Source organism: Gallinula chloropus, assembly GCF_964237585.1.
Source record: "Gallinula chloropus genome assembly, chromosome: 3".
NCBI classification, from domain to species: Eukaryota; Metazoa; Chordata; class Aves; order Gruiformes; family Rallidae; genus Gallinula; species Gallinula chloropus.
The window spans coordinates 17,487,100-17,513,972 of NC_140087.1; the positions used below are offsets into that span (position 1 = coordinate 17,487,100).

Genomic DNA, 26,873 nt, shown 5'->3' on the forward strand with positions numbered 1-26,873 from the left:
GGAAATGGGAGCAAAGAGAAACACTTTTCCAAACTCAGAACTCCTCTGCCACTACTGCAGCAATTTCTGGGCAGGAACAATCAATTTGCTACTCTTCCAGTGGGCAGGAAGGCATCCATGCAGCGTTACCTTCAGAGTGGCAACAGCGGTCTGCTCCAGGTTCTCTGTGTTTCTCAGCTCTGGCCTTCTCCAAAGTCACCTCTCTTACTTTTTGCATGGGCCAGCTGTTTGACAGTCAGCCTACCTTGTGCATGGAGCGTACAGAAGTGCTTACAAGTTGAAGAATTCTGTGCAGAACTCTAATCGATTGCGGCTGAAGAACATTTTGTAAGGATATTGTGTCCATTTAAAGACTGAAAAAACAGGGTGACTGCTTTGTGGTATGAACCACGACTGACCTCCAGGCAGATTTTTCCACAGGCAAGAGCCAGTAAATCTGAATCATTTAATCTATAATGTCAAGTGTGGGGGGAGATGTTTTATATCACAGATAGAAGGAGGAAGGAAATGTTTAAATGGCTTAGAGATTAGTACTAACGTTATCTTAAGACCTTGGTAAAATTGCCAAATCCGGACACGTTCTGGAGGTTATCAATGCCTAGGCAATATCCTGCAATTAAGACTGATCCTCTGATTCTTCTTACCAAGACCTAACCCTCTCTAGTTGTGGCTGACTGATTTATTAAACCTCTGCAGACATATACTTAGTCATACACTTAAAGGAGATTGAACTCATTTCCTCCTATTTTTGTATGAGCTATAAGCTGTATTTAATAGCAAGCACTTTTCAAGCCTGTGATTTTCTGCAGATTGAGAAGGGAGAGGACAACTTATGTGTGAATTTCAATCCAGAATGAGAACATGAATAGCTTCCTCTTGCCTTCAAGAAAAAAGTGAAAGAACAATTCTTGACCAAGCACCATTTGAAGTTCAGAAATCAGAGCAAAGCAAAAGTTTTACCCAAACAGTTCTGTCAAAAGAGCTAATGACAGAAATACCTGTAACACAACACGATCTTTCCAGAAAGGATGAAAAGTATGGACACCTTCTCCAGTGGATCATGTTCCTTAAACTTCAAAACTGCCCTCACTTTTGTGTAACTGAAGGTAGAGCTCAGACCTATGTTAACAGGAGCCATGCCCAGAGGTGCATTTAAAACAGGACCAGAGTTTTTGCCAGCAGGCACAAATTGACCACAACTGAAGGGGTCAACAAAAATTCTGCCGCTTCTTTGAGGTCTCAGTTCGATGATTCCTCCCCTACAGCTCTCTCATTTCTCCTTGAACTTCCTGAAGTAAAAAGTAGCTTATTTCACCTGGTGCCAGGTATGACCTGTCTTGACCTAGTTTCCTCTTTTTCTCTTCACATTGAGGATTTGGGAAATGCATCGACCAAATGGTTGATGGTTTAAACTGCTCAAGTTGCTTTTCCCAATTCAGATTTTTTTAAGAATTAAAAAAAAAAAACCAACCCCACAACCAAGGAATGGTGTCTTAACAATTCCTAACTAACTAATTAATTTGGTTTTTCTCCTGAGAAAACATCTCTGGCATTTACTGAGTATGTTCTGTTATTTGGGTCAGCGGAGAAAGGAATTCTGCTCTCGTAAGTATCCTGTTTATCCAAAAGCTTCAGATAATTACCATTTTCTATGTTTAAAGCACAGTCATCGTTCAAAAAGTTGGAGACACATACTTGGAGGCTCAGAAAGCACTCAAGGGAAAAACCACTACACGCCTTGTTCTTGTATTCCTCCCCAGGCATCCGCTTTTGGCCCTCACTGGAGACACAATACTGGGCTACACAGACCTTTGATCTGACCCGATATGCTCTTGTGTCTTCTGCGAGAATAATAAACTTCCTATTAAAAAACAAAACAAAAACAAAGAACAAAAACCCAGAAAAATCTCTCCATCTCCCAGAAAAATCTTTCCATTTTCCTGGCCTAAGGAAAATATAACTGTTACTTGTCAAAAAAACCCCAAAAAACATTCAAGGAGCAACCACTGTATCAGTAGCCGACTCATAAGCCTGAAGAGAACAGGAGTACTGCAGTTTTAGCTGAACAGGCTGTGAGATGGATTCACACAGCAACAAATCCCAGTGCCATTACTTACAAACTTGGTCCCTTTTTTTTCTTTTAATGAAACTGCAAAAGAAGAGCGCTGGAAGGAAAGCTGCAAGTTTTAACAGGGCAACACAGTTTGCTCATTTCCAGCAGATCTCCAAATAACCAGCTACAGAACTCGCATTTCACCACTGAACAAAGAGGGAAAGGAAAGGCCTTGGCTGAGAAGGTGATTTTTCTAGCCCTGGTTAATGAGGGTATGATAAGCATGTTTGTGTGTGTGTTTGTGTGTGTGTATGTATATGCAAGCATATGTACAGATCAGCTTTGTGAATCTCTAAAAATCTAATATGAAGTATCTAAGGTGAAGGGGACAAGACACTGACACTAAACACTTAACACCAAAATAAAAGCGCTGGTCTGAAGGCTGTGTACTGCCTTCTCTTTTCTTAGATATTCCAAAGGGCAGATCTGTTTTATGACCTGAACCTCTGCTTTCTAAGACAAGATTATTTTTCCTCCTTCATAAAATCCTCCCAGTGAGAGGGGAAAAAAAAAAAAAAATCCAGGAATTAGCAAAATATTCAGGAAATTGTGTATCTTCCTTACGTCTTTCAAAACACCTCTATTTCATAAACTGAAGTCTGATTTCCACACCTAAGAGACAAGAAAACCCCAAACATCTGAGGCTTTCCAATCTGTGCCTCTGAATTCCATTAGTAGCCAGCAGACATCTCTAAATTTTAGTACTTTCCTTTTATCTGCTCAGAGGAATGTTTTTTTAATCATACTTTTAACATTGGCTACAATAGACCAAGTCTAATACATGACATACTAGATTTTAGATAAAGTTCAGTATTACTCCAGCATAAGAGAGTGTCTAACAATACAGGGAGAGTTGGGATGGCACATTAAATCAAACAGTGCATATTATCAACTCTATTTGAAAGGCACAGGTTGCAAGATGATGCAAGATGATCAACTATTGATTAAATCAACAGGATGCAATTTAAATACTTAATCATTTAATGTTATTAAAATAAGTTCATTTTTGCATACAGAATGTCACATGGCATATTATTTACAGAATAGCTCAATGTCATATAAAATTGTTTACATTCAGTATAGGAATTTCATTAATTCTCCTGGCTAAGTAACAATAAATGGAATCTATTCCCTGCATCCAAACTCTTATTTCTTAAACAAAGTTAAATAGCCTGAGTGTTTTTTTCCCTCTCTCACTCTTCATTGTCCTATATTGTCAGCTGTGACAGCCTCCAGCCAAGGAAAGAGAAACCACTACCTTTGCTTCTGCCTTACAACTGGAACTGGCAAACTGTTTGTCCTTACAGCTGGTAGAAGATCAGCATTGATGTGAACATTGTTAAACATGACTGCCTTTTATATACATTCAGTATTTTACCTTACCTGCATTAATTTAACCTTTGTTGATCCGTTACTGAGCTTCCAAACTTGGCCTCTTCAAGATTCATTTGTTGCAATTTCAGGCTTGGGTATACTTTACATATTATGATTATATTTATGATTAATCTTACAGAATACATGAACTGTCAGAGAACAGAAATATCTGAATCGAGTAGGGCCTGCACAGAATTTGCTTTCTTTCAGCACGGGAGAATTTTGGCAAGAAAGGGTGAATGATAGCTTTAGTGCAAAGCACTCAAACTTGATTTCATACAAAAACCTGAAACTGCACACATGAAATCAATGGGTGTTACTGAAGTAATACAACTAAAATACTTCCCGTTGGAAAATTACCTTCTAAAACTAAGTTAGAAGTGTATTTGACATACAAGAAGTATATCACTAATAGAGGCAGAATTTTACACATTTTTGCACTTTCCTGAAGACAGGAGATACCACTCATGTAAAAATAAGGCTGGTAGAAAACTCGAGGGAAACGCTTTAGCCAACATTTCGGTGTATAAAGCTGATGGAAAGATCATAAAACTAAAGAACATAAGCAAGTGCTTCTAACTGCTATGGGAACTGGACTAGGAACTCAGCAAGTCCACCAACAGAACATATAGCATGTAAAATATGGCAGGTGTAACAGTGTGTGTGCACTCCCAAAACACCAGTGCAAAAGGGTATCACCTCCTCTGTCCCAGTTACAAGTTTTAAGAGAACTGCTACAACAGACACTAACCAAACACATTAATGGTGTGGGTGTGCTGATTTTCATAAGCTCATTTAGAAACTTCTATTAGTTTTGGGGTACTTCTCCAAAGTTTAGCAATATGCATCTGTACTCTATGTTTTCACTGTTGCAGTCAAGGGAACAGAGGCTGAAAACAACCACTAATGGTATCAAAAAGTAATGATGGCCTTCCATTTGTACACTGCTAGCTATCAGTACATGTTCCAAAACTTAAAAATGAAATTAAGATCTGCAGGCTTAGATACATATATGCAATCCTCAGCTCACTATAAACCTCAATAAGAGGAGCAAAACTAAAAGCCTGTGTGTGTGTGGAACAGAATACACTATTTGAAGAATTACTGTTTCTTGAAGCCTAACATGAAGATGCCAATTAAAAACCTATTCATTTCATACTCAGAGTGTCCACACACCGTGCTCTGTCACACCTACATTTAACGTCACATGTAGCAGTACACAACAAAATGGTTTGCTGCTGTCACTCAACAAGCATGTGCCCTGGCTGCCATGTGCAACTGTTAGAAAGCCGAATTTTAATGTTTGTCACGCATTTTCTGCTGTCCTTCCCTTCAGGATGAAAAAACCAAAACCCCAAAGAAACCAAATTCTGACTGCATCATGGATGTGGATGCACTGAGTAACAATTTTATTCCTCTGTTGCAGAAGATTTCCTAGGTCTGAGAACAAGATCCTTGATAGAGGTAGTGATTTCCTGGAGCTCTTTCCGAATGGCTTCTGCTCTTTCCTCCTCTTCTTGGTTATCTGTTGTGTTACCATCACCCTGTTCAGTTTTCTTCGTCTGGCTGATCAGCTGTTTCACTACTAATCCCTGATATTTGACTAACAGGGAATGCTGATCCTGAGGGAGGAAAAACAGAAAAAACCCAAAAGGGATGTCAATGTTATGGAGAAGTAACACAGACCTTAAGTTAAAAATCAATTTCTCAAAAAAGCTTTCTCCCATTCTTGCCTAGAGAGGGTTAGTGATACATAAATGTGTTTCCATCAAGGTATTTTGCCACCTAAATTCTGAGACACTTTCAAAGAGGTAGAAAAATGAAAGTGCTGCAACAACAGGTCAATTAACCACTGAAAAAGGAAAGCAATACATCTAGTGAATGTCAGCAGTTTTGGCAGATTAGAATACAGAATTACTGTATTTTTATTTTTAAGAGATACACCTTTCTTTAAAACTGGATTAGAAAAGTTTAAAAAGCAACTATGCTCCTGCTGGGACAAAAGAGTATAAAAATTTTCCATTGTAAGAATTATAACAATTCAATAGGTAGGTAGGGGTGTCTCTGTGGATAAAGGCAAAAGCTGAAGAACTAATACCAACCTGGGTTTTAATTTTATTAAAAGAATACTGAAGACAGAGCCCTGAAACTACACATTTGAAATACAACACAAATCAGAGAAACTGCATATTCTGTAAATAAAGTAATGATTAGACATGAAACACAAAGGTGCTAATCTTATGCAGCAGAAATTGTCTAAGGCCCAACTTCTATATTCTATCACAAAAAAAAGGGTATTTCCCCCTTAAAATGCTAGAAAGGAATACCTCTGGGATCTTGCCACTTAGGAAATTAATGATCTGTGGTACTGATCTTCCCGGTGCATGAAGCATAGAGAGGGTTGAAAACTGAAATAACAGCACTGATGTCAGGTGGAGAACAAGAGCTGGGTCTTCTGTGACTTTTAGCTGTTCGATCAGAGCTTGTCTATGCTGAAACAGGACTTGCCTAAGGAACAGGAATATAGGATATGAAATTATGTTTCTCATTCTGTCTTATAACAGTTGATAATAGACTCTAAAACATAACTAACCTCAATTAATTTTTATTTTCTCCTCTGACCATTTATTCATGTGACATTTAACATTTAAAAAACTAAAAAGCTAGCAGTGGTGTAGCTTGTATTTTGAAAGCCTCCTGGAGAATGTATAATCAATGTTGTAGTAAGCAGCAAGTCAGGAAATCAGTCAAATATGAACTCTCACCTCCTCCTTCTCCCATAAAATTAGGGCTGCTTAGTCTTGTATTTTTCAGTTTAACAGATCAGAGAGAAAGGCTGCCTCTTACATCCACATTCTGCCTGACAGCTACCAAACTAACCATCTAACAGTGGTGCAGCAAATGAACTACATTTTGCATATTGTGGATAGAGTATCTTCCATCAAGGTACCTTTCCTTCTTTTTGTCTCCTTTTTTCACCATAATACCGCAAATATCCACTGCAGAATCAAGGCACGAAAGAAAATCTTCCACACACTATTAAAAAACAATATAAATATTTAATCTGTGTTAGTAAATTATAAAAAAGGCTAACTACTGTTTAGAATTAATCATACGAATGGATATATTTAGAATAAACTATGGAAGAAAAAACAAAAAGTTTTTAGTAGAAATTGAATTACTGACTTTCCAGTAAGTCATATACTTATATATTAAACCAAAATCCATTAGTCTTAAAAACGGAATTAATAAAGGAGTGTATATATATTCTACAATTATTTACTGATGTCTTTTTTCTTAAGAAACAAATTACTTTCTTCTGTATTTACAGTGCCACAATCAGAAACGTTTGTTTAAATACTGAGGATTCTATGAGTTAAGAGATACATAGGATAACAATCATTAACTTCAAGCATAAAACAGAAGAAACATTAAACTCTTAAAACTACAGATTCTCTCTCAGCTTTTACTCTTCTCACATAAAGGCACACTGGATTCTGTCCAGAATCAGAGCTACGTGACTATCAGTATCAAAATGTAAGATCACCTTTTCACCTCTTTAAATTGACAGACAGGAAAGTGTACTTACTCTCACTGACTTTCACAGATTTGAAAGATGGCTTTGCCTTCATCCTTCCCAGCAGCAGCAGCAATGTACTACACTATGTATGCCAGCTCTTTATTAGCACTGCATCAGCAGTATGCAAAATCTGAACTCAAAGATTCGGGATCACTTTACCTTGCCATTCAGAGAAGCATGCAGTTTACTTAAAGGACCTTTGGAGTCTTCTGGCAATTTACCTAAAATCTTGGCCCGGACCTGGATGAGACAAGAATGGAAATAAGCTGTAATATTAATTACCATTTAAGTTGTAGACATATTTAAACAGAAGGTAATGAAATATTAAATAAAGATCACTGATGTACGTGTGACTGTTACAAGGGAACTGTTATCTGCGTACCTCACTTGTAATTGTAGAGTAATTTTCTGTTGTCATCATGGAGTCAGATGCTAGGAAGTTGAAAATAAGGTTTGTAATGTCTGTACAGACCGTCTTCAGCAGGTGTTTGGCAAGGTTACTCTGAGTCTCATCTGTTAAAAGAAGCAAGTGATTAAAAGTAACTTATAATTATCTGATTCCTCTGATAGTTATCACAGCACTTGCTAAAATGTGGACTCCAGCCACCACGAGTGGTATGAGAACGTTATCTGGAGACACAAAGTTAACATTTCTCATTTGCAGCTGCTTATGGAAATTTCTTTAGTGAAAAATGTGAGCTGCTAAGGTCTGTAAGTGCATTTCAATGCACTGTTAGTGTTTCAAAGGTGTATTTGTTACCTACACCCTGTACAGCCCTCCTGAGCCACTAATGGACAACCATCAAGACGTGAAAAACCATGTTAAGGAAGTATCTACAGGACAAGCAGTAGAACAGAAGAGCAGGCATGTGGCCTAAGACTGAAACAGTAACATTTTAGAGAAAATAGGCTACAGAATACTTGTACAAGAAGAGAGGATAATGGGAACTAAGTCCCTTCATTCCTAAATATGGGAATACTGGGGATGCTGCTAGTGTTTCATTTTTATTATATTTTCTGCAAGGAAAGTTCTAGAAGGCTAAGTACAGTGGATAATCTTGGAAGTGTCTACAGTATTTTCCTAATGCTGTCACAAAACACAGGTAAGTAAAGGTGGCATCTTACAATGTAAGCCAAATAAATCTACACCTTTCAAAAAAACCCCAACTATCCTTGAGGAGCAGCTACATCAAACCTAGAAGAGGTCTTAGCAGGGCCTTCTTAGAATTAGGTGTTCAAGTCCTTCATTAGTGGCACAGGTGATAGAATTAAGTAAGCTTACTAATTTTTCCCCCCAGAGACAGTAAGAACTTTTTTATTGCACCTGTGAAATGCTTTATTCCCTTTTCAAATAACCGAATGTTGTTGTACAAGTTTGAGAATTCCTCCTGCAAGTCCTTCATAGTCTGTCTTCTGCTGGCTCCAGAGGAAGATGTTGAAGACGTAAAAACAGAACGCACAACTTCCTGGTAAGTTTTTGTTAAAGGTCTTAGAAGAGGGAAGAAGAAAGGAGAAAAAGGGAACATTAAGCAAAATGCAAAACTGTAGGTTTTTCTAAATGTATCAGCAATAGAGAAAACTACCTCATTACACAGTAAATGAATGGGAGATGAATGCCACAGAATGGCATAAATAAATAAAAAGCAAATAATTGCAATCAGAAAAAAAGCACTAGGAATTGAAATGCACTTTTATAAGTGCAAAAGTATTGCTGGTTGCACCATACACGGTAGGTATGTAACTTCTTGCCAAGGTTGTAACTTACAATAACTCCTAAATGGGACCAAGAAGAAAGACAAAAAAGATTTCCAGAAGCAATGCTATTCACAAAATCTTTCAGGGGTCTTTGGATAAATTTCAGATCAATGAGAGTTGTAAGAAGGGAAGAATTAAGTTGCATTAAAAGACCACAGGCCCTTCTAAAGATGCAGTCACCATTGCAGTCCAAGTTTATTCAAGCTTGGGCCATCACAGTCCTATCATGCCCTTTCTGCCCTCAATACACACGTTCAAAACTTCTGTCTTGCATGGAGCACCATTTAAAAGAAGTTACCCCTCTTTGCTTAGGTCAGTTTGCTGAACTAGCTCACTGCCCCATCCACACACCTATCAGCGGATCCGCAAAAGGCAAGAGTACGTGAGCCAAGGGCTGTACTACGGGACTGGTGAAACCCCAACATGGGCCAGCCTAGGGGGGTGACCCATGAATCTGAAAACATGCCAGCTAGGAAGGGATGCAGAACCACCTGCTGCTAAAGCAGAACCCTTATTTCTCATTACTGTGTCAGCATGGCTTTCTGTTACATAAGCAGGCATGTAACATGGAGCTGCACAGGAAAAGAACATTGCAGCTCACTTGCACCAACAAGAGCTGTTTTCTAAGCAAGACCACACACGGAATAGAAGATACATCTGAAGAGAATCACAGACATTCTAACTGCAGTTGAATTACTGAAATTACCTTACTAGATGTTCAGCAAGTTCTTCAATAAGCTCTTCAGGGCAATCCTTCATCTTGGTCTTCAAAATATCCTGAATTTCCTCTTGTGACATGAAAGGGAACTCTGGCTGCTTACTCCTACCTGTAGTGGCCATGAACAACATTCATGAAGAAAACATTACATTTAGTTTTACTGCAGTCACACTCTGCCATGAGACATTGAGACATCTCAAGGTCACATCAACAGAAGAAAGGCAATATCAACAATGCAAAAAGAGGGTATGACTACATGACAGTTAAACTTTACACATCAAAAATTGACAAAACTTCTCTTTTGATCACTTCGACATTATTTTCTAAAATAGACAACTTCAGTAGTACACAAGGACAGCAACATCATATCCACTGGCACAACTCTAACTAAATAGTATTCTCATCATTGATTATTCTACCTGATCTTATAAATACAGTGTAGAAAACCTGAGATATGGAAAAGGAAGTAATAAAAACCATGTCATTATGAACAGATAGTGTCCCCAGTAAAATAACAAACCTGTGCTGGTTGCTTGTGACTCTTCATCGCTGTCAGCATCCTTTCTTCCTTTCTTCTTGGTTTTCTTAATCTTGATCTCTCTGGCATTGCCACCTCCTCCTCCTCTCACGCTCCCACTGCCCTCTGGTGGAGAATCACTTGCTTAATACACAGCCAACTTCTAGCCCTCAAAAAGTTTACAATACTATGGTAATTCATCTGTAGTACTTGTTAAGGGCAAATTAACACCCCCCCTACACACACACCTGATTCTAAATTCTAAATTCTGTAATTTACACATTACAGAATCTCAGGGCCATACGTTTCATTCTTAAGAGAGAAAGAGAAACCAAGTCAAAGTTTTCTTTAAATTAATGTCATCAATAAACACAAATACTATAAAATGTCCAGAGCATAAAAAAACCCAAAACATCTTTTTCCAGCTGAAACCAGATGAGACACCTGTGTCCACGTAACAGGAGAATTCCTGCTGGCTGAAAATAGCATCTTAGCATTTTTATTCAGTGATGCTGAGTAACGTAGCTACTCAAAGATATTCCAGATAATGCAGCTTTGTTAACTTTCAGAGAATCCCATGTAATAAACATTTAACCAAGATATTCTTGGAGATGTGCATTCAATTAGCTTGAACACCAATTCTTTTTTTTTTACTATTCCTAGATGACTATAAAATCAATGAGATGTTCCAGTTCTGACCAACACAACAAATTACTCAGGTCCTGTAATCCATGTATCCACATTGCAGACAGGATCTCAATTTGCAATCCAGTCCCTTTCCACAGGACAAGCTTTCTGCTGTTTTCTCCCTTTATCACAGCTTGTTCCCTGCTTATTTCACTTGAAAGAAATTCAAACTCCAGAACAACTGTTTCTATAGATGCATTATTTCCATTTAAATGTAAGGTCCAAAATTTCAAGTAATGACTTTATGTAACAGTACTATCCTTTAAGGAAAAGAAACAGAAAGATGAGATGCTACTACTCACAAAGCTAACTGTATCTGTTACATGCTACAGATAAGATTTTTTTTTAAGCATTATTTTGCAGGAAGAGCAAAGTAGTTGACTTTCACCTAGCAGTGGATGGTGTGTTTATGAGACCTTCTCACTTTGCAACTGCTCAAATATAAAAAAAAATAAGAGTTGGTGTTTTTCACAAGCATATTTGAAATGTGACTGCGTTCAGATGAGCAGATACAAGCTGTTTGTCAACTGTGTGATATACTAGTTATATTGGAAACAAGCTCCCTTCATTCTACATTCCTCTTTACAGCCATAGAGAAAAAGCTGCAATCTGCAGTGGAGATCTTATCCAGAGAGAGATGAGGCAGGAGAGACTACTGCTAGAAAAGCCCTATTTTATGACAACAGGAGGCATGGGCTGTAACATACACAAGGGATTACATGAGTATGTGCCTCTACCGATACTTGTTTGTAACACTACTACAAATAGTATTATAAACAGTCAATAAAGAATTGATTTTGAAAATTTTTATTAATCCAATACATGGCAGAATCCATACTTTTAATGAACTGCATTAACGCTGTGTCATGTCAGGCTACACTAAATAGTAGATACTGATATAGTCACACACAGACCTTAAGACAGGCAACGTGACATTGGCCACACTCTGCCATTATGCAGTAATAACCCCTAATCCTTAAACTGTGATGTCGGTTGCTTACAGGTAATATACCAAACAGCCCATAAAAACCACTGCAGGGCAGTGCTTGCTGACGGTGTTACGTTACCCACAGATATGAACTTGCCTAGGCATGTAGTAGATACTCTGTAGGGTGTCACTACTCAGAGGGCTGGAAACTGAAGTCATTCTATTTATGCCAGTTCAGTTAAATTTCTCTGCTTTAGCTCTGCCCTAGAAAAACGTGCTGTCCTGTGGCAAGAATAAGTTCAGATTCCATGCCAACTCAGTCACAGCCTTTTGAAGAGCAGAATATAATGTTTTATTTTTCAGATAAGTATATTCAATTAAGCTAGATTCATCAGTGCTCTAATTCTGTTACTTTCATTAGCACAGAAAACTCTGCATTTGAGTTCAACATAGTCCTCAATTGTGCTGTAGCAACACAAGAGCCACAGAAGGGTTTTGGGACTGAAAATACAGTCATTAGTATGAATACTGTTTTAAAACCCAGAAATATTTTGAGGGTTAAACCCACACAGTTTCATTCTTCCTCGTGGTAATATCTATTCCAAACAGCCACCACACAAATGGAGTAAGGTTTGGGATTATCTTAACCCAGATTATACTTTAAAGTAAACTGTGACTTTCCAAGTAACTGCTATGCATGCAAACAGAAAATTGTCTGACATGGGACGTACAATATTCTGAAAAAAACCCCATTTCTCAATTTAGACAGAGTCATTTTCAAAGTAACTTCTCAAGAACTTTAAATATTTTTTGCTTTCTTGGATTTCTGAAAAGTGGAGATTAATACTGTACAAAGGTCCCCGACCTAATACTGGTTTGGTCAGTCCTCACTGAAAAACTCAATCTTACGTGACCACCCTGTACACACTAATAAATGAACATGGATTCCTTGCTTCCCAAGCCAGCTGCCTTGTGTTGGACTAACTGAAGGTATCTTTATGGTACTTCCTTTGGTCTTCTAAATCAGAGTTCGTTCTCATGGACATAGCTCAGATACCATTACACTGTAGGTGTAGATGTAAGTGGATGGATTGTTTCTTAAATATCTTCAGCAATGGACTGGAGGCAACTAATGGACTACAAAATATACAAACTTTATATTTTAATACTTTCAAAGCTAACCAAGTCTCTTTGGGTTTGGGTTTTTTTTTTTGCTTAAGCTAAAAACCGATGCCTTACCTGTTGCTTTCCTTCTTCTTTCATCCTTTTTGTCTTTTTTATTAGCATATGAATTCTCTAAATTAGAAGCCTGTTTTAGATCTTCTTCTGTGATTAAATTAACAGGGTTATTTTTCATTTCCTAAAATGAAGAGCATGGATTTAATAGTACAAAGGTACACAGGGCAACAAAAGATACAAGCAGAAGCATTTAAGCCATCTGGCCATTTTTATGACTAGTAAGGTCACACCAAATTTTTCAAGTGTAACACATGAAGAGCCATTTATTCTTTCCTTCAAAATTCAGCATCTGATAATACTGTTAGTGTGATGGTTAATTTTTACCCTTCTCAATCTGGATTGCAGATGAGATGTAAAGAGAAGGTAAGAGCAAATAGAAAGTCACATGAACTATACTCCAATATTCAACTTATATTGCATCTTGACCAATACAAACCCCTGTACCTTTTCAGCTTTCTGTTGCATCATGTCAGAAAACAGATCAGCACAGCTGTTCAAAAATTTCTCACTGACCACAATGGTGTCACTGAAGACTAAACCTGAAGAATTTTTGTTAAACGATCTCATTACTTGCTGAAGCAAAATTCCAACATCTTCTACTGACAGTGAACTTGGCAGAAGAGTCTAGGGGAAAGCAAATAAAAATCATTTACATGCAATAAATCTGTTCTAGAATGGACATACTTGTATGTGGGTAAGTAGAATCCACAGACACCCCATCTGACATCAGTTAACTATTCAGAATATATTGCACTTAAAAGGAAACTTGTGATTTAAGAATAAACACTATTTTAAATCCTCTAACATCCCAAATTAACATTGCTCTACAGTATGTGTTACCTCTGGGACAACACATGACAATGCCTTCAAAGTGCAGCTAAACAGACACAGAGTAACTCCAAACACAAAACAGCAGGCCTCTGCAGAAGCAACAAGTAGAGCTAGAGTAGGATTTAGCCAGGACAAAACAGTCAATACCCCTCTGCTGTCTGAAACTGTGTCAAGAGTGCATTCAATTAACTAGAACTTTGTTTCAGTTTAGACTTTCATCCAAACACTCTCCCACAGAAATACATTGCTCTTTAGCAGAGCATATTAGCACCAATTTTGAAATGAAAGTTAATCTTAGGTATCTATCAACTGAACACTGATATGAATCTCTCTGGGTTTTGTTCAGACCAACTTAAATGCAAGTAATACCTTTTTACTTGTTCTTTTACTTGAACTGAATATGCTTCTTTGACAACATGTTATTTTCATCATACGTGTAGTTTCAATTAAGTATCATTTGACACAAAAATAAGACAAAATAAATAGATACAACAACAACAACCACGGAAAGGATTGCTTACTGCTACATCTATCCAGTTTCCAGAGTTGATGGCTTCCTCTACAGAGGCTTCAACTTGATCCACAATTTCCTGACCAACACAAGATGCTCTGAGAAATAACAGTTGTGTGGACTTGTATCTTTTTTTAATGTAGCCCAATGGATCGGGGATGCCAAGTCTGTGCAATGCATCAAATTCTATAAAATAGTTAAAAGTCTGTTACATTTAAGTACCTTCATATGCATACAGAATCTTAAGTGGTTTGTTGTTTTTTCTGAACACAGGAAAATGAAGAATTACATACAGTTCTTACACAAGTAAACACGGCCTCAAGCCAATGTTGACCTACAGCTTAGTTCAGTACAAGCTACACCTAAACACAGTTGAACAGAAATACAAAGATTAAATCATAGACATGACTTTGGTCTGATTTTTGGAAAAAGATTAAAGTTTTTTTCAAGATTCTTATACTGTTAAGTTTATCTTTGTAATTGTATCTTTCCAAAGTATTCTAACACAACATGAACAATATTTCAATGTATACAGTGTCAAAATGTTTTGTTTTCAAAAGTTACTGCAATATACTCATAGAATTGTGCAAAGCCTCACAAGTGAAGCATTTAAACTATTTGGCAGTCTATATTTAGGCATTCTGAAAACATTCAAAGACTTTCAGACAAGCAATAATACAGAAACTCTTAATACTACCACAGTAAATTATGTTGAACCTTTTCAAACTGTAAGAGTAACAGTTATTTAGGGACTAGCCCTTTGGGACCATAAGGGTACATTCCTCCATTTACTCTGGCGCACATTTTCCCATAGCTCCTGCTTTAAAAACCAGCTTTAAGTTACATGGACTTGTTTGGATTCAAATCACTACCCTCTAGTTCCACAAATCTTATTTTGGAAGAGGTTCTTCCTGTGCACTCCACGCGAGGTATCTGGACTATTAACAGCCAAAGTTTGGTTGTAACCTGGACACCAGGGCTGAAACTCCAAGCATGTGGGTCAAACATGATCATCTGAAGTCTACAATGAGCAGCCTAAGAAAAGTTTTCAGAACAACAATAAAAGCAGCCTTCGTAACTCTGCAAGAACTAAAGTTACTGTTTAGCAGTATGGGACTCTCTTGTGAAATACAGTTCTTTGTGATAAAGTAACACAAATCATTATAAGAAAGACTGTCTCTGAACAAAGGGCTGTCAACTATGGTATTGATTTCCACTTATTCTTGTGAGGCTTCACTCTAGACACTAGCTATATTATGGTAAGACCAATTACCTAAACTAGTTTCAGAAAGGTATTTTATCGAGGAGAATAAAGCTTAATTACCCAAGTAACCATTTTGCTTGAAAAAGGAATCCACCCAGTTGCTCTGTGTTCTGGAATAGATGTCGGGAACAAACACAGCCTTATCCTGTCTCCCACCAACCACGGTGCCTTTGAGACGACCGGCGTTAACGAGTTCCTCTAGCACAGCTACAAGAAGGAAATATATGAAGTCACATTTTCCACTCTGATATATCCATTAATGAGAAGACAGAAATTGTTGTCCCTATTTTGCTGCTTCTTTTATTCCCACTCATTAGTTGTTTTTCCTATTACTTTGAATTGAAAGAAAACTGAACTACAAGTGCTCATTCTGGTGAAACATTTCCAAGTTCTATCAATTATTTTTAACACTTATGAGAATGTCTTGATAAAAAGTTTGGAAGTCAAAACAATGTTTCCAAGCAGTGAGTCACAATGGCAGGATCAAAGCGCTTTTTATCAAACACGTATCTAAGCCATTTAAGCTTTCAATTTGGAAAATGTAAACATAAAATAATCTTTCTCTGGCCAAGCAATAACATATATGTGCCTTTAATTAATAAATAAATATACCCAGGTTTCACTGAATTTACTGTTTGCATGGTAACAAAGATGGAACAAGGACAGGCCTGAACACACATGAAAAACATGAAAAAACGCTACCTAAATTGCATATATGTGAGCACTGCCTACTGGGGACAATCTGCATGGTTTACAATGTTCACACTGGTGTTGCCAATAATAACCTCCTGAACAAATACTGTTGACAAAAACGTACTGGTACCTGGTAATACCAAAGTACTAAGCCTTTTTTGATGCTAAATAAAGTATTTTCAATCCATTAGAGGCGCACAGGAATATCTGATTTGCCTTCTATATTCTGCTGTTGCCTTTTCATAAGTCACTAACTACATTAAAAGAAAAATCAGTGACAGCATCTGACAAGCTCGGCTGATTTCCAGAGCTTTGTGAGAGTCTTTTTACCTTCAGTTTGTGTTGATTTCTATGACATTAAAAGACAGATTTTACCCTGGAATAGAACATTAAATGATATCACATGGTACAACTCCTTCCTCATAAAATACAAGTAGCAGTCAACATTTCAAAATGCTTAGTACAGCATATGAAGGTTTAGCTCACCTACAGAGGAAAATCTGTTTTCAGAAGAAATACTACATTTTAAACCATGATTTTTTTTTAAATTTTTGGTGTAGATTAACCTCTACAAGCCAGTAGCTACTGAACATGACCACCACTAACAAAGCTGAACGCTAGTCACACTGAAAAAACATAAAAAAAACAAAAAGAGAAAATTATTTAAACAAGATATAATTTTCCATTATCTAAGACAATAGGTAGAAATCACTTCCTACCATGGTTCGGTTACCTTGTATAACAGGGAGCTTGTAAGACAAATTCTGAAAATGAAATTAGATTTTTACACTAATAGTTATCCTAGAGATTAGCACCAATGTGCCTGAATTAAAGTAAAACAATAGCAAACAAAAAAACACCCCAGACAATAATAATTTGAAACTTTAACTTCTTTTTTTTTAATATTTTTGGAGAAAAAGAGTAAGACTTTTATAGGTATTTGAAATAATGTTATGGAGCACTAGCAATTAACCAGTCCTTGCAGAGAAAGGGGCAGAAATGAACATGCCAGTTAATTTTTGTATTATTTCAAGTGCCAGTTCTAAAATTCCAGGGCAAAGAAGATACTTTAATAAGAGATTTTACAGTCCCTACTACAAGAGTGCCTAGATAGTCTTTTGTTCTAAAAGAAAACAATAGGATCTTTGCAGAACGACTGCATTTTCACATGTTTTTAAAGGTGATTGATTAATCTGTAGTGTCCTATTAATTCTCTGTCATAATCTGGCAAAGATGATTAACATCCCTCCATGCCTGTCCTACATCAGTGACACAATATTCAGAAATGAAGAACATCTGTGCTTTCATTATGCTTTATAATTAAGGTTTTAACTTAAGCAGTTTCCCATTTCTATAAATTCATGTCAACTTAACATGAATAGCAGTACAGTTATGTGACAAAGACCACTGTTTACCCTGTCTGGCACTAAGTGTTGATTAAGTAACTATCTGTAAATGCTACAAACAGTACACTGAACTTTTTTTTTCTGGAAGAGACAAAAAACTGACAAAGACTACATTAAAACACACTGCTGATAATGACAAACATAAAAAAGCATAAGTAACATAACAAAAGAGCTTTCTAAGTTTCCAGCACTTGTGGATTTCAAATGGTATCTCAGAAAATGGATAGAATAAAATCAAATGTGCCCTGGCAGTGAGTAAAAAGCTCTTTGAAATCAAAAGACTGCAGAGGAAATGAAAGACAGCAAGAAAAACTAAAGCAAAAGATTAACAAACTCAATAAAAGCCCCTAAAATCTAAGGAAAAGAAAGTACTAGAAATATATTTAGCAATTGTGACTATTACTAGTGACAGGAAATCATGAAAACTTTGATTCACATTAACACTGTACATGATCAGGTATTTGCAGGACCTGTTTGAAAAAGACTGTAACTGAGTACTGAAACATGTTTGGTACTACAACACTGCTACAATGCAGTTTAGCAGATTTTCACAGAATCACAGAATTACAGGGTTGGAAAAGACCTTTGAAGATCATCATGTCCAACCTTTCCTGTCCTAAGCTAAACCATATCCCTAAGTACCTCATATACCCATCTTTTAAACACATCCAAGGATGGTGACACAACCCCCTCCCTGGGCAGCCTGTTCCAGGCCCTGACAACTCTTTCAGGGAAGAATTTTTTCCTAAAATCTAATCTGACCCTGCCCTGATCTGATGCAGCTTTGTGCCATTTCCCCTTGTCCTATCACCTGTCACCTGGCTGAAGAGACCATCGCCCACCTCTCTACAATCTCCTTTCAGGTAACTGTAGACGGTGATAAGGTCTCCCCTCAGCTCCAGCTCCCTCAGCTGCTCCTTACAGGATTTGCCCTCCAGCTCCTTCACCAGCCTGGTTGCCCTTCTCTGCACTTGCTCAAGGACCTCAATGTCCTCCTTATGGTGATGAGCCCAGAACTGCACACAGCACTTGAGGTGTCTGAGTACAGGGGCACAATCACTTCCCCAGATGTACTGGCCGTACTATTTTTGATAGAAGCCAGTATGCCATTGGTCTTCCTGGCCAACAGAGCACTTCAGATATGGCCTCACTAGAGAAGAGTAGAGGGGTAGGATAATGCCTCTTGACCTGCTGGCTGTGCTCTTAATGCACCCCAGGATACCACTGGCCTTCTTGGCCATGGCAGCACACTGCTGGCTCATGGAGAGCTTGCTGTCCACCAAGACTTCCAGGTCCTTCTCCATAGAGCTGCTGTACTGGTTCCTGGGGTTATTCCTCTCCCTAGGTGCAGAAGCCTACACTTGACTTTGTTGAGCTTCGTTTAGTTCTTGTCTGCCCAACTCTCTATCCTGCTCAGGTCTCACTGAACAGCAGCACAGCCTTTCAGTGCATCAGCCACTCCTCCCAGTTCTGCCATTTGGCTACACAGAATTTGTCCCCCTTTTGTACGCTTCACTGAGAAAATTGCCAGTAGATCAGGGAAAATAACAGAACATATACCAAAATGAGCACTGTTGTGCTTGCAGCATTCTGCCCACAAAAAGCATTTCATCAGGATGTGCTTTCATTGCTTCAGATACAGAGAACATCTCTTCAGGTATGGAGGGCACAAAAGGTTTAATGTTTTTTTACACAAGAAAGAAACATTATCCTTCATTCCAGAATTCAAGCTATATACTAAAATGCTTCTTTGAAAACATACTTCTACTAATGAAGAATCTATGTACTACCAAAAATACAAAACAGTCTGAATGAAACTCACAGTAAAGTAAATGCTCTTGAAATCCACATCGAGTGATCAAGTTACTTACAGGTGTAGGCCTTGGAAAAAAGGAAAACAAAACAAGGTTAATGACCTGAAATTGATGTGAGGAATCTATGACCAAGAGGTTACTAGGGTGGACAGAACTATATAATCTTAGCCTCAGGATGCTACACTGATGCTTAACATACCTCACAAGGTTTTAATAATTAATTACTATGAAGTTATATCTTATAACAAAACTACAATAATTACTGTAAGGAAACTTTTGCTTTCTCAAGTTTTCCTATCAATACAAATTGACACAAAAGATGATTTATTTAACAAGAAAAACTTATCTATGATCACATATAGTGAGCAGACATTACTATGTAAGTGACTGGGGACAGATGGAACAACAGTGAGGATAGATACTCTCAAAACAAACAAAAGAACTGCTGAGTAACATTTTCTCTAGCCAAAAAAAATTATGTATGTTGCATACTGTATACTGTTATACTTGTTATATCTTCAAAAGGATCCCCCCTTTTCAAAAAATGTATCTAATAATATATGCAATATATCTAAGTATTTCACCCCAGGAACTGAACTACACTTAAAGAAATCTATCCATCAGTTTTTATTTGGTTCTTTGTTGTTTCTTTTTTTCAGTCAGAGGTGAATTTGGTCCATAGATCTGTGGTAAAAGCATTTTAGTGTGCGGCTGCAGGTGTGGCAATGTACCGAGTAATTGCAGTGAAGAGACCTCGTATGCGTGCTCGGTGCCGGGACACAAAGGCTTCTGTGAAAATCACCCCACGGTTTTCCTGGTCTAGTTGTCCATGAATAATTCTACCCAAACGCCTGGACAGTGCCTGTAAATACAAGATGGTGCCTATAAATACAAGCTGAGTTAACTGCTAAAATTGTATATTAATAACGTTAAGCAAACATTAATTACCCCCCCCCCCCCCCGTATTATCAGCAAATTAGTTTTGTTAAGACAGACAAAATATTCAGAAATGAGAACCACAAGTGATAATTATTTTTAGGTATATTGAGAACGTCTTTTACTACATGTAAGTTGGTGCCTTCAACGCCCTCTTCTATCAGATAGATGTGTATCTAATGACGAAAGAAAACTTTGCAAATGAAATACAGGTGGCTTGGAAAGGCACAATGAAGACTAAAATTTAACCTTAGTATTAATTTTGTATGGAAACAGTGACAGAGAAATTCACTATCCATTTTTTAAACAGTCAAGACAAAAAATAGCAGTAACAAACACAAAAGAAAGAGGTGCAGTTTATAAATGCTCATACTTGCGAAGAGAACTAAACCCTGGAAATGTTACCCAGGAAACAAAGGGAAACAATGTAGTAATCTTCAGATGTTGTCAATGTTTTTGTAGAAGTTGATCATGCAAAAAATATTAGAGGAAATCTGTTTACAAACTGGGAGTCAACAAGGTTGCCTGTGGTACCCAATATGTCTATTCACCTAACACGCCACAGGACTACCCTTTGAAAAATAAAGTCCTCTGAACAAAATTCAACCTTAATCCTTAATCCTTTTAAACACATCAGTAGTCACTGATGTGAAGGTTTTTTCAATAGGTTTCTTTGCTTCTACTCTGAATGTCTGGCTTCAGCTTCTAGAAATGAACGTTTACTTTATCTTTCCTGAATAAACCGAAAGGTCTCTTATCATTGTATTTCTGCTTCCTGGGCAACTAATGAGACTGATGAATTTACCTCTGTATCTTTAATATTTCAAACAGACTTTCTGATTTTACACTAACACGTTCCTAACACTACTAATCCTAATCTGTTCCTAACAGTATTAAAGACTGGCAAGAAATTTTGCCCTGTAGTGAGAAGGCAAACATCAACCTCAACCTGTGAACAGGGGTTACACTGCAACTTTTTTTGTATCCAGTACTTTCCCACTTAAGAGTAACAAGCAGCTCACCTCAACTGCAAGCAGTTGTGCACATCGCAAAGATGACAAAAGAAGGTGAACACAATCAATTCTACATTTGCTATGTTGGCACCTTGCATTACCTGTACCAGGAAGTCTCCTGGAAGGTCATAGGTCTTGCAGAGTTCTGATATTGTCACCTGGCCAGTTTCCTGTAGTTTATCATTTATTTCTTCTGCTAATTGATCCAGGTAACGCCTTATTTATAAATAAGAGAGAAAAAACCCCAAACCAATACATTAACTGTGAAATTCAAGATCAACCTGTTATTCACATGCTGAATTACTAACTGATGTGGTGCTATACCTTGTTCTGTTGCATATTTACAAAAAATAAACTGAAAGTTGTTTTAAATGAATGGAGAAAAATGTCAGTGAAAATGTGGGTTTTTTTAAAAAGCCTGTAAACCATGCAGCTAGTATTAAAATCAGTCATTTATCTGCTTGAAACCATCAGAAAACGGGAATAGGAAAACATTGTATGTCAATGAGACTTAGAAAAGGCCTTTGGTGAGCAAGATGGGTCTTAATTGTTTCAAAAGAACCAGGAACTTCACATTCTTTGCCAAGAATAAATCCTGCAGTGCGATCAATAATAGAGACAACCCCATAAGAGTGATACTTCAGTGGCTGGTAGTGTGCTGAATGCCATGAAATAACTTATAAACCTCAGGGTTGTAAGGTAAAGCAACAGGTGGGTTTTGCTAATAGCTGAGGCAGATTTCAGAGCAAATGAGATCTGGCGGCTGCACACAAAGACATGGGGTAAGAAAATAAGCCTCTTAAGCTCAGAATACTAGCCAGCTATGTTCAGTAAGGCCTTTGCTCTGTGATTGCACTGGGTGCTCTGCTGAGAGAGGCCACACTCGCCATTTGGAAAAGAAGCATGGATCACTAAGCACCCCAGCAGTCAAGAAAAATGTGTTTCACTTCAGAAGCAACAAAGGCTGGGCATCACTTTTAGTCTGCATTTTAAAATATAAATGTGAATTATACATGTTGCTCATGAAAGTACTCACTCATTTATAAGCTGTCCCAGTACAAGCTGAATATTTTTTTCTGATTTAACGAGGTCATTAGCTCTGTTTTCAATGTGCAGAAGGTCCACATTTATTACCTTTAAAAAAGAATCAAAACAACAAAACCTCTTTAAATTGAGCTTTAAATTGAAATGAATTCTCAAACATTAAGATATTATACTTACAGATTCCTATGTGTTAAGGAAAGCTGCTTTTAATTTTTTCTACTATTGCATATATATGCAGTTAATCTGTGACTTGGAATGAAGCAGCAATGCTTTAGGGGGTAAAAAGTTCTCTTTATAATTGCAACAAGGTTAAAAGAAACCTATATAAAAAAATCCATGAAGCTATGAGCTGGAAATACTAAATTGTCTTTCAGAATTTTTTCTTATTCCAAATAATTTTACTAAAGCCAGAAGGAAATAATTAGTCACAGAGGAAGACTATTGGGGATAAAGATTAGAGACAAGAGACTAATGAAGGAAGAGTGAAGATCCAAAGAAGCATGCAGAGTTAATTATGTATGCTCCTGCAACCTTAAATTTAAATGGGAAACATTTCTGTTTGCCCGGCTGGGTTTACAAGGGAAGAGTTCAGAAAGAAAATCTGTAAATTTTAATGGTGATTTTAGAGGTAGTAGATTATCATTAAGCAGAGGAGGAGCTTTCAATAAAGCAGTAAATGGACGCATCAAGTACTCTGCAGAACTCTGACATGAGCCACTGGCTCTTCATAAATTCTGTTCTCTTTAAAAAATAAAAACAAACCTTAGCTGGAGTAAAACTGATGAGCTCTGTATTTACAATATACATGGAGAAGAAAGAAGTATGTAGCTTTTTATTACTAAAAAGTTACCTGTTGTAAGTGAACAATGTTTACTCGGCCTTCAAAAAAAAAAAGTACAAATATACTTTTAGTACATACAGCATGTTTGAACAGATTTAAAATATAGCATAATCCATCATGTACAAAATATTTCTTCATTACTTTTTTGCATACCAATTAAACCAACTTCAGCTTTATATGTTGTCAAATCACAGAAATCACAAGTGGTCAGTGCTTATATATGCCCTATTGTTCTACCCTATGGCCTTGTTGACAGTCCAATACAGAAACTCCAGAAGTAAAAATCACTTCTGTGGGTCATCTCTCTAAAACTCCCTCCAAATTAGTTTTTCCCTTTGTGCTGACCTGGATTTGACCACTAGTTTATGAGCATAATAATGGAGATTGTCAGAACTTTCTCCCTTTGCTAACAAACCCCAGAAACCTTACATTCAATTCAAGCTGCCATACTGATGTGATACAGAATGGCATAGTTCCTGCTATGTGGTAATCATAAGAAAATTATTAATCTGTATGAATATAATAAGGAAGTTAAATTTCAAGACACATTGCTGAAAATTCACCCTTACATAGAACTAAAAGTACAATATACTGTCTTCTCATTAAAGGCATTGACAAAAAGCAGTTTTATGAAAATAACACTTCGCACTGGCAAAAAAAAAGAACGATCAATGACAATTTAAAAACATTATTATTACTAATGACTTAAATGGAGAATGATTTTGAAATTCTGAGTGAAGGCCAGACATCTGTACCAGAAACTTGACCTTCAAAAAGGTTCTTAGACCACTTCTACCCCAGAAAATGAATGAAGCAACATTATCTTGATATGCTTACCGATAAACTTAATGCAGGTCTGAAGTGAAAATAAAATAATAGTAGGTGAGTTCATGTGTAGATGAAGCTATAGGAAACAAGCTCACTTTTTTGCAAGATTAAGGACAGTGAAGCAAACTTTTAAACTTGTTTCATGGTCTTCAAAATTAACTTCCAAATCTAGAGGAAGATAGCCAATGCCTCACTTACCACCACAAACGTGAAGTTCATCCCGAATCTCCCTAGTAATCTGTGCAGGAGTGACATACTCCTTTCCATCAAGTGTATGCACTACTTCCAGCTGCTTTTCTGCAATCAGTTTAGTGACGATTTCTATACAGTTCCGCTCTGACAACCTACCAACAGCATAGAGAATAACCAGTTATTCTAAGCAAGTAATTGTTAAAATTACCTTTTAATTCACATTTCAAGAATACTGAACACAGGAAATACCATGAAAATGACTTGCTGGTCTCTGTAAATAGTTTTTGCAACAAAAACCTAACTTCAGGATCCTTCCTATTGCCCCACAAATCATCCATATGGCTTCACTTCTGTGGGTACTTTTCCAGAGCAGCTGTCATTCCTTTTGCTGGAAGACTGCATATGAATAGCTGTGATCACACATTTGGGGTCTTTTGATCTTTCTGTGCTTTTAAAATTTAGTTTGTTTTCAGGTTTCAGTTTGGTGGGTTTTTGGGTTTTTTTTTTTTGGCTCTGTGGTTTACTTTTTTATATATAAAGAAAAACAAGCTCCGGACAAACAACCCCCGACTACTCAACAACACGTAAGGAAGAAACAGAGCCCTGGAGCTGTGACAACGTTTAGCAGCTTGAATTTAACGGCGATGCACTTGCCTGGGCCTGCATATACTCCTGGCGGGGGGGGGGCTAGATGCCCCGTCGGGCCTCACAAGCACTGAGACACAGGTCAGCGCCAATCAAAGGGGCAGCGCGGAGGGGTAGTGCCGGGGTGAACCCCGCTCCAGGCCCCCGCTGTGTGCCAGCACCCCGCGGGGGCCGCGGCAGAGCCCTCGCTGGGGCCCAGAGGGCAGAGCGGGGGAAGGTAGAGCCGCCAGGGTGGGGAGTGGGAGCCGACAGGCGGCCCACTGCGACAGACAACGAGCTCCGGAGGCCGCAGCGGTACCGGCGCCCCCCCTGCTCACCTGTGGGCCACCTCCGCAAACTGCGCCCGCTGGAAATCGGCGGCCAAACGCCGAATCTCCTCCCAGGCGGCCGCCATCGCCGCCTCGCCGCTACACGTCAGCCCCGCCGGCGGGGCTACGGGCAGCGAGCGCGGACAAACCTCCGCGCTGCGCCCGCCTCCCGCAGCGCCACCTCTGGGGCAGGAGCTGCCCCTGCACCGCCGGGCCTCGCCGCAGACACGGTCATTGTACGCGGGTGGGGAAGAAAGAAAAGAGCCGTTTCCCTGCGCGGGCCTGACTCCAGCAGTTGGAGCTCCGTGCATGCAGCCAGGAGAGCAGAAGCAGCCGTGCTGTCAGGTGTGAGGCTGTCCGAGCGCAGGCCTGGGCAGCGCCCCTGCCCATACTGTCAGCATGAGGGAGACTTCCCTGTCAGGGCAAGGGCTAAAGCTCGGGCTGAAATGCAAGTGGAGCTTTCAGCGTATTTGTGGAATCATGAGCAGCGTTGGAAGCTGGCATTACTGGATATTCACATGAAACTGCCTCAGGCTAGAAGTGGGGTATGAGGTACATAGTGTTGCCATTTAATGGCACCGCTACTGTGCAGCACGGGGTGAGCTGAATTTATTTAGCTATCGGATCAGAGGTTGGGCACACAGCTTTAAATGCCTTTTTGGCTGTTAGGCAGAATTGACTTTGTCTCTCTGTTAATGACTGAGAGTCCTGTGCATGGGAGCGCTCCTGCTGCAGGGCAAGCAGAGGAAACGTCAGTCACCAAACCCTGTGAGAAATGGCATCAGGAGAGTGAGCTGCCAGAAAATGACCCATGCTGCACCGTTGTCCTTCAGTATTTCTTGCTGTTAAAATTCTCTGTGTGGACCATATCCTGAGCTGTGTCAGCAACAGCATGACCAGCAGGTCAAGAGAGGTGATTCTGCCCTTCTACTCTACTTTCGTGACACCCCATCTGGAGTACTGCATCAAGCTCTGGGGTCCCCAGTACAGGAAAGACAAAGGGCTGTTGGATCAAGTCCAGAGGAGGGCCACAAAGATGATCAGAGGCCTGGAGCACTTCTCCTATGAAGACAGGCTGAGAGAGTTTGTTCAGCCTGGAGAAGAGAAGGCTCCTGGGTACCTTAAAGCAGCCTTCCAGTACCTAAAGGGGCCTACAGGAAAGATGGAGGGAGACTGTTTACAGGGCGTGTAGTGGTAGGACAAGGGGTAATGGCTTTAAACTAAAAGAGGGTGGATTTAGATTAAATATTAGGAATAAATTCTTCCCTGTGATGGTGATGAGGCATTGGCAGAGGCTGCCCAGAGAAGCCATGGTTGCCCTGTCCCTGGTAGTGTTCATGGCCAAGTTGGATGTGGCTTTGGGCAGCCTGGTTAAGTGGAGGGTGTCCCTGCCCATGGGACTTTAAGGTCCCTTCCAACCAAAACCATTGATTCTGTGTTTCTGTGACATGAATCCTATATAACTACTGTTTTTACAGACACCATTTTGTCTCTGTCAAAATTTAAGAGAAAATGTCTCTGGCATAGTTTGTGCTGTGCTGCGCTGTATGCAGTTTAAAAAGTGTGAACAAATATTTTGCAAGATATTGGCATAGTAAATTATAGCAACATGTTTATAGTGAGGTAAATATGTGGC

The 26,873-nt window shown here is 38.6% G+C and overlaps 1 protein-coding gene across 1 annotated transcript; it reads right to left on the reverse strand.

Annotated features, from left to right (window-relative positions):
* Positions 1-4,754: 4,754 nt before the first annotated feature.
* UFL1 (UFM1 specific ligase 1) lies at positions 4,755-25,323 on the reverse strand (the record flags this gene model as incomplete). The annotated part of the gene is made up of 19 exons (XM_084262171.1): positions 4,755-5,109; positions 5,815-5,995; positions 6,438-6,523; positions 7,227-7,307; positions 7,450-7,580; positions 8,392-8,555; positions 9,529-9,649; positions 10,061-10,183; positions 12,912-13,032; positions 13,356-13,535; positions 14,264-14,439; positions 15,578-15,724; positions 19,439-19,497; positions 20,162-20,292; positions 21,481-21,595; positions 22,416-22,513; positions 23,274-23,302; positions 24,291-24,436; positions 25,247-25,323. 19 exons carry the CDS (start codon positions 25,321-25,323, stop codon positions 4,897-4,899), a joined length of 2,379 nt encoding a protein of 792 aa, XP_084118297.1. The 3' UTR covers positions 4,755-4,896.
* Positions 25,324-26,873: the final 1,550 nt, after the last annotated feature.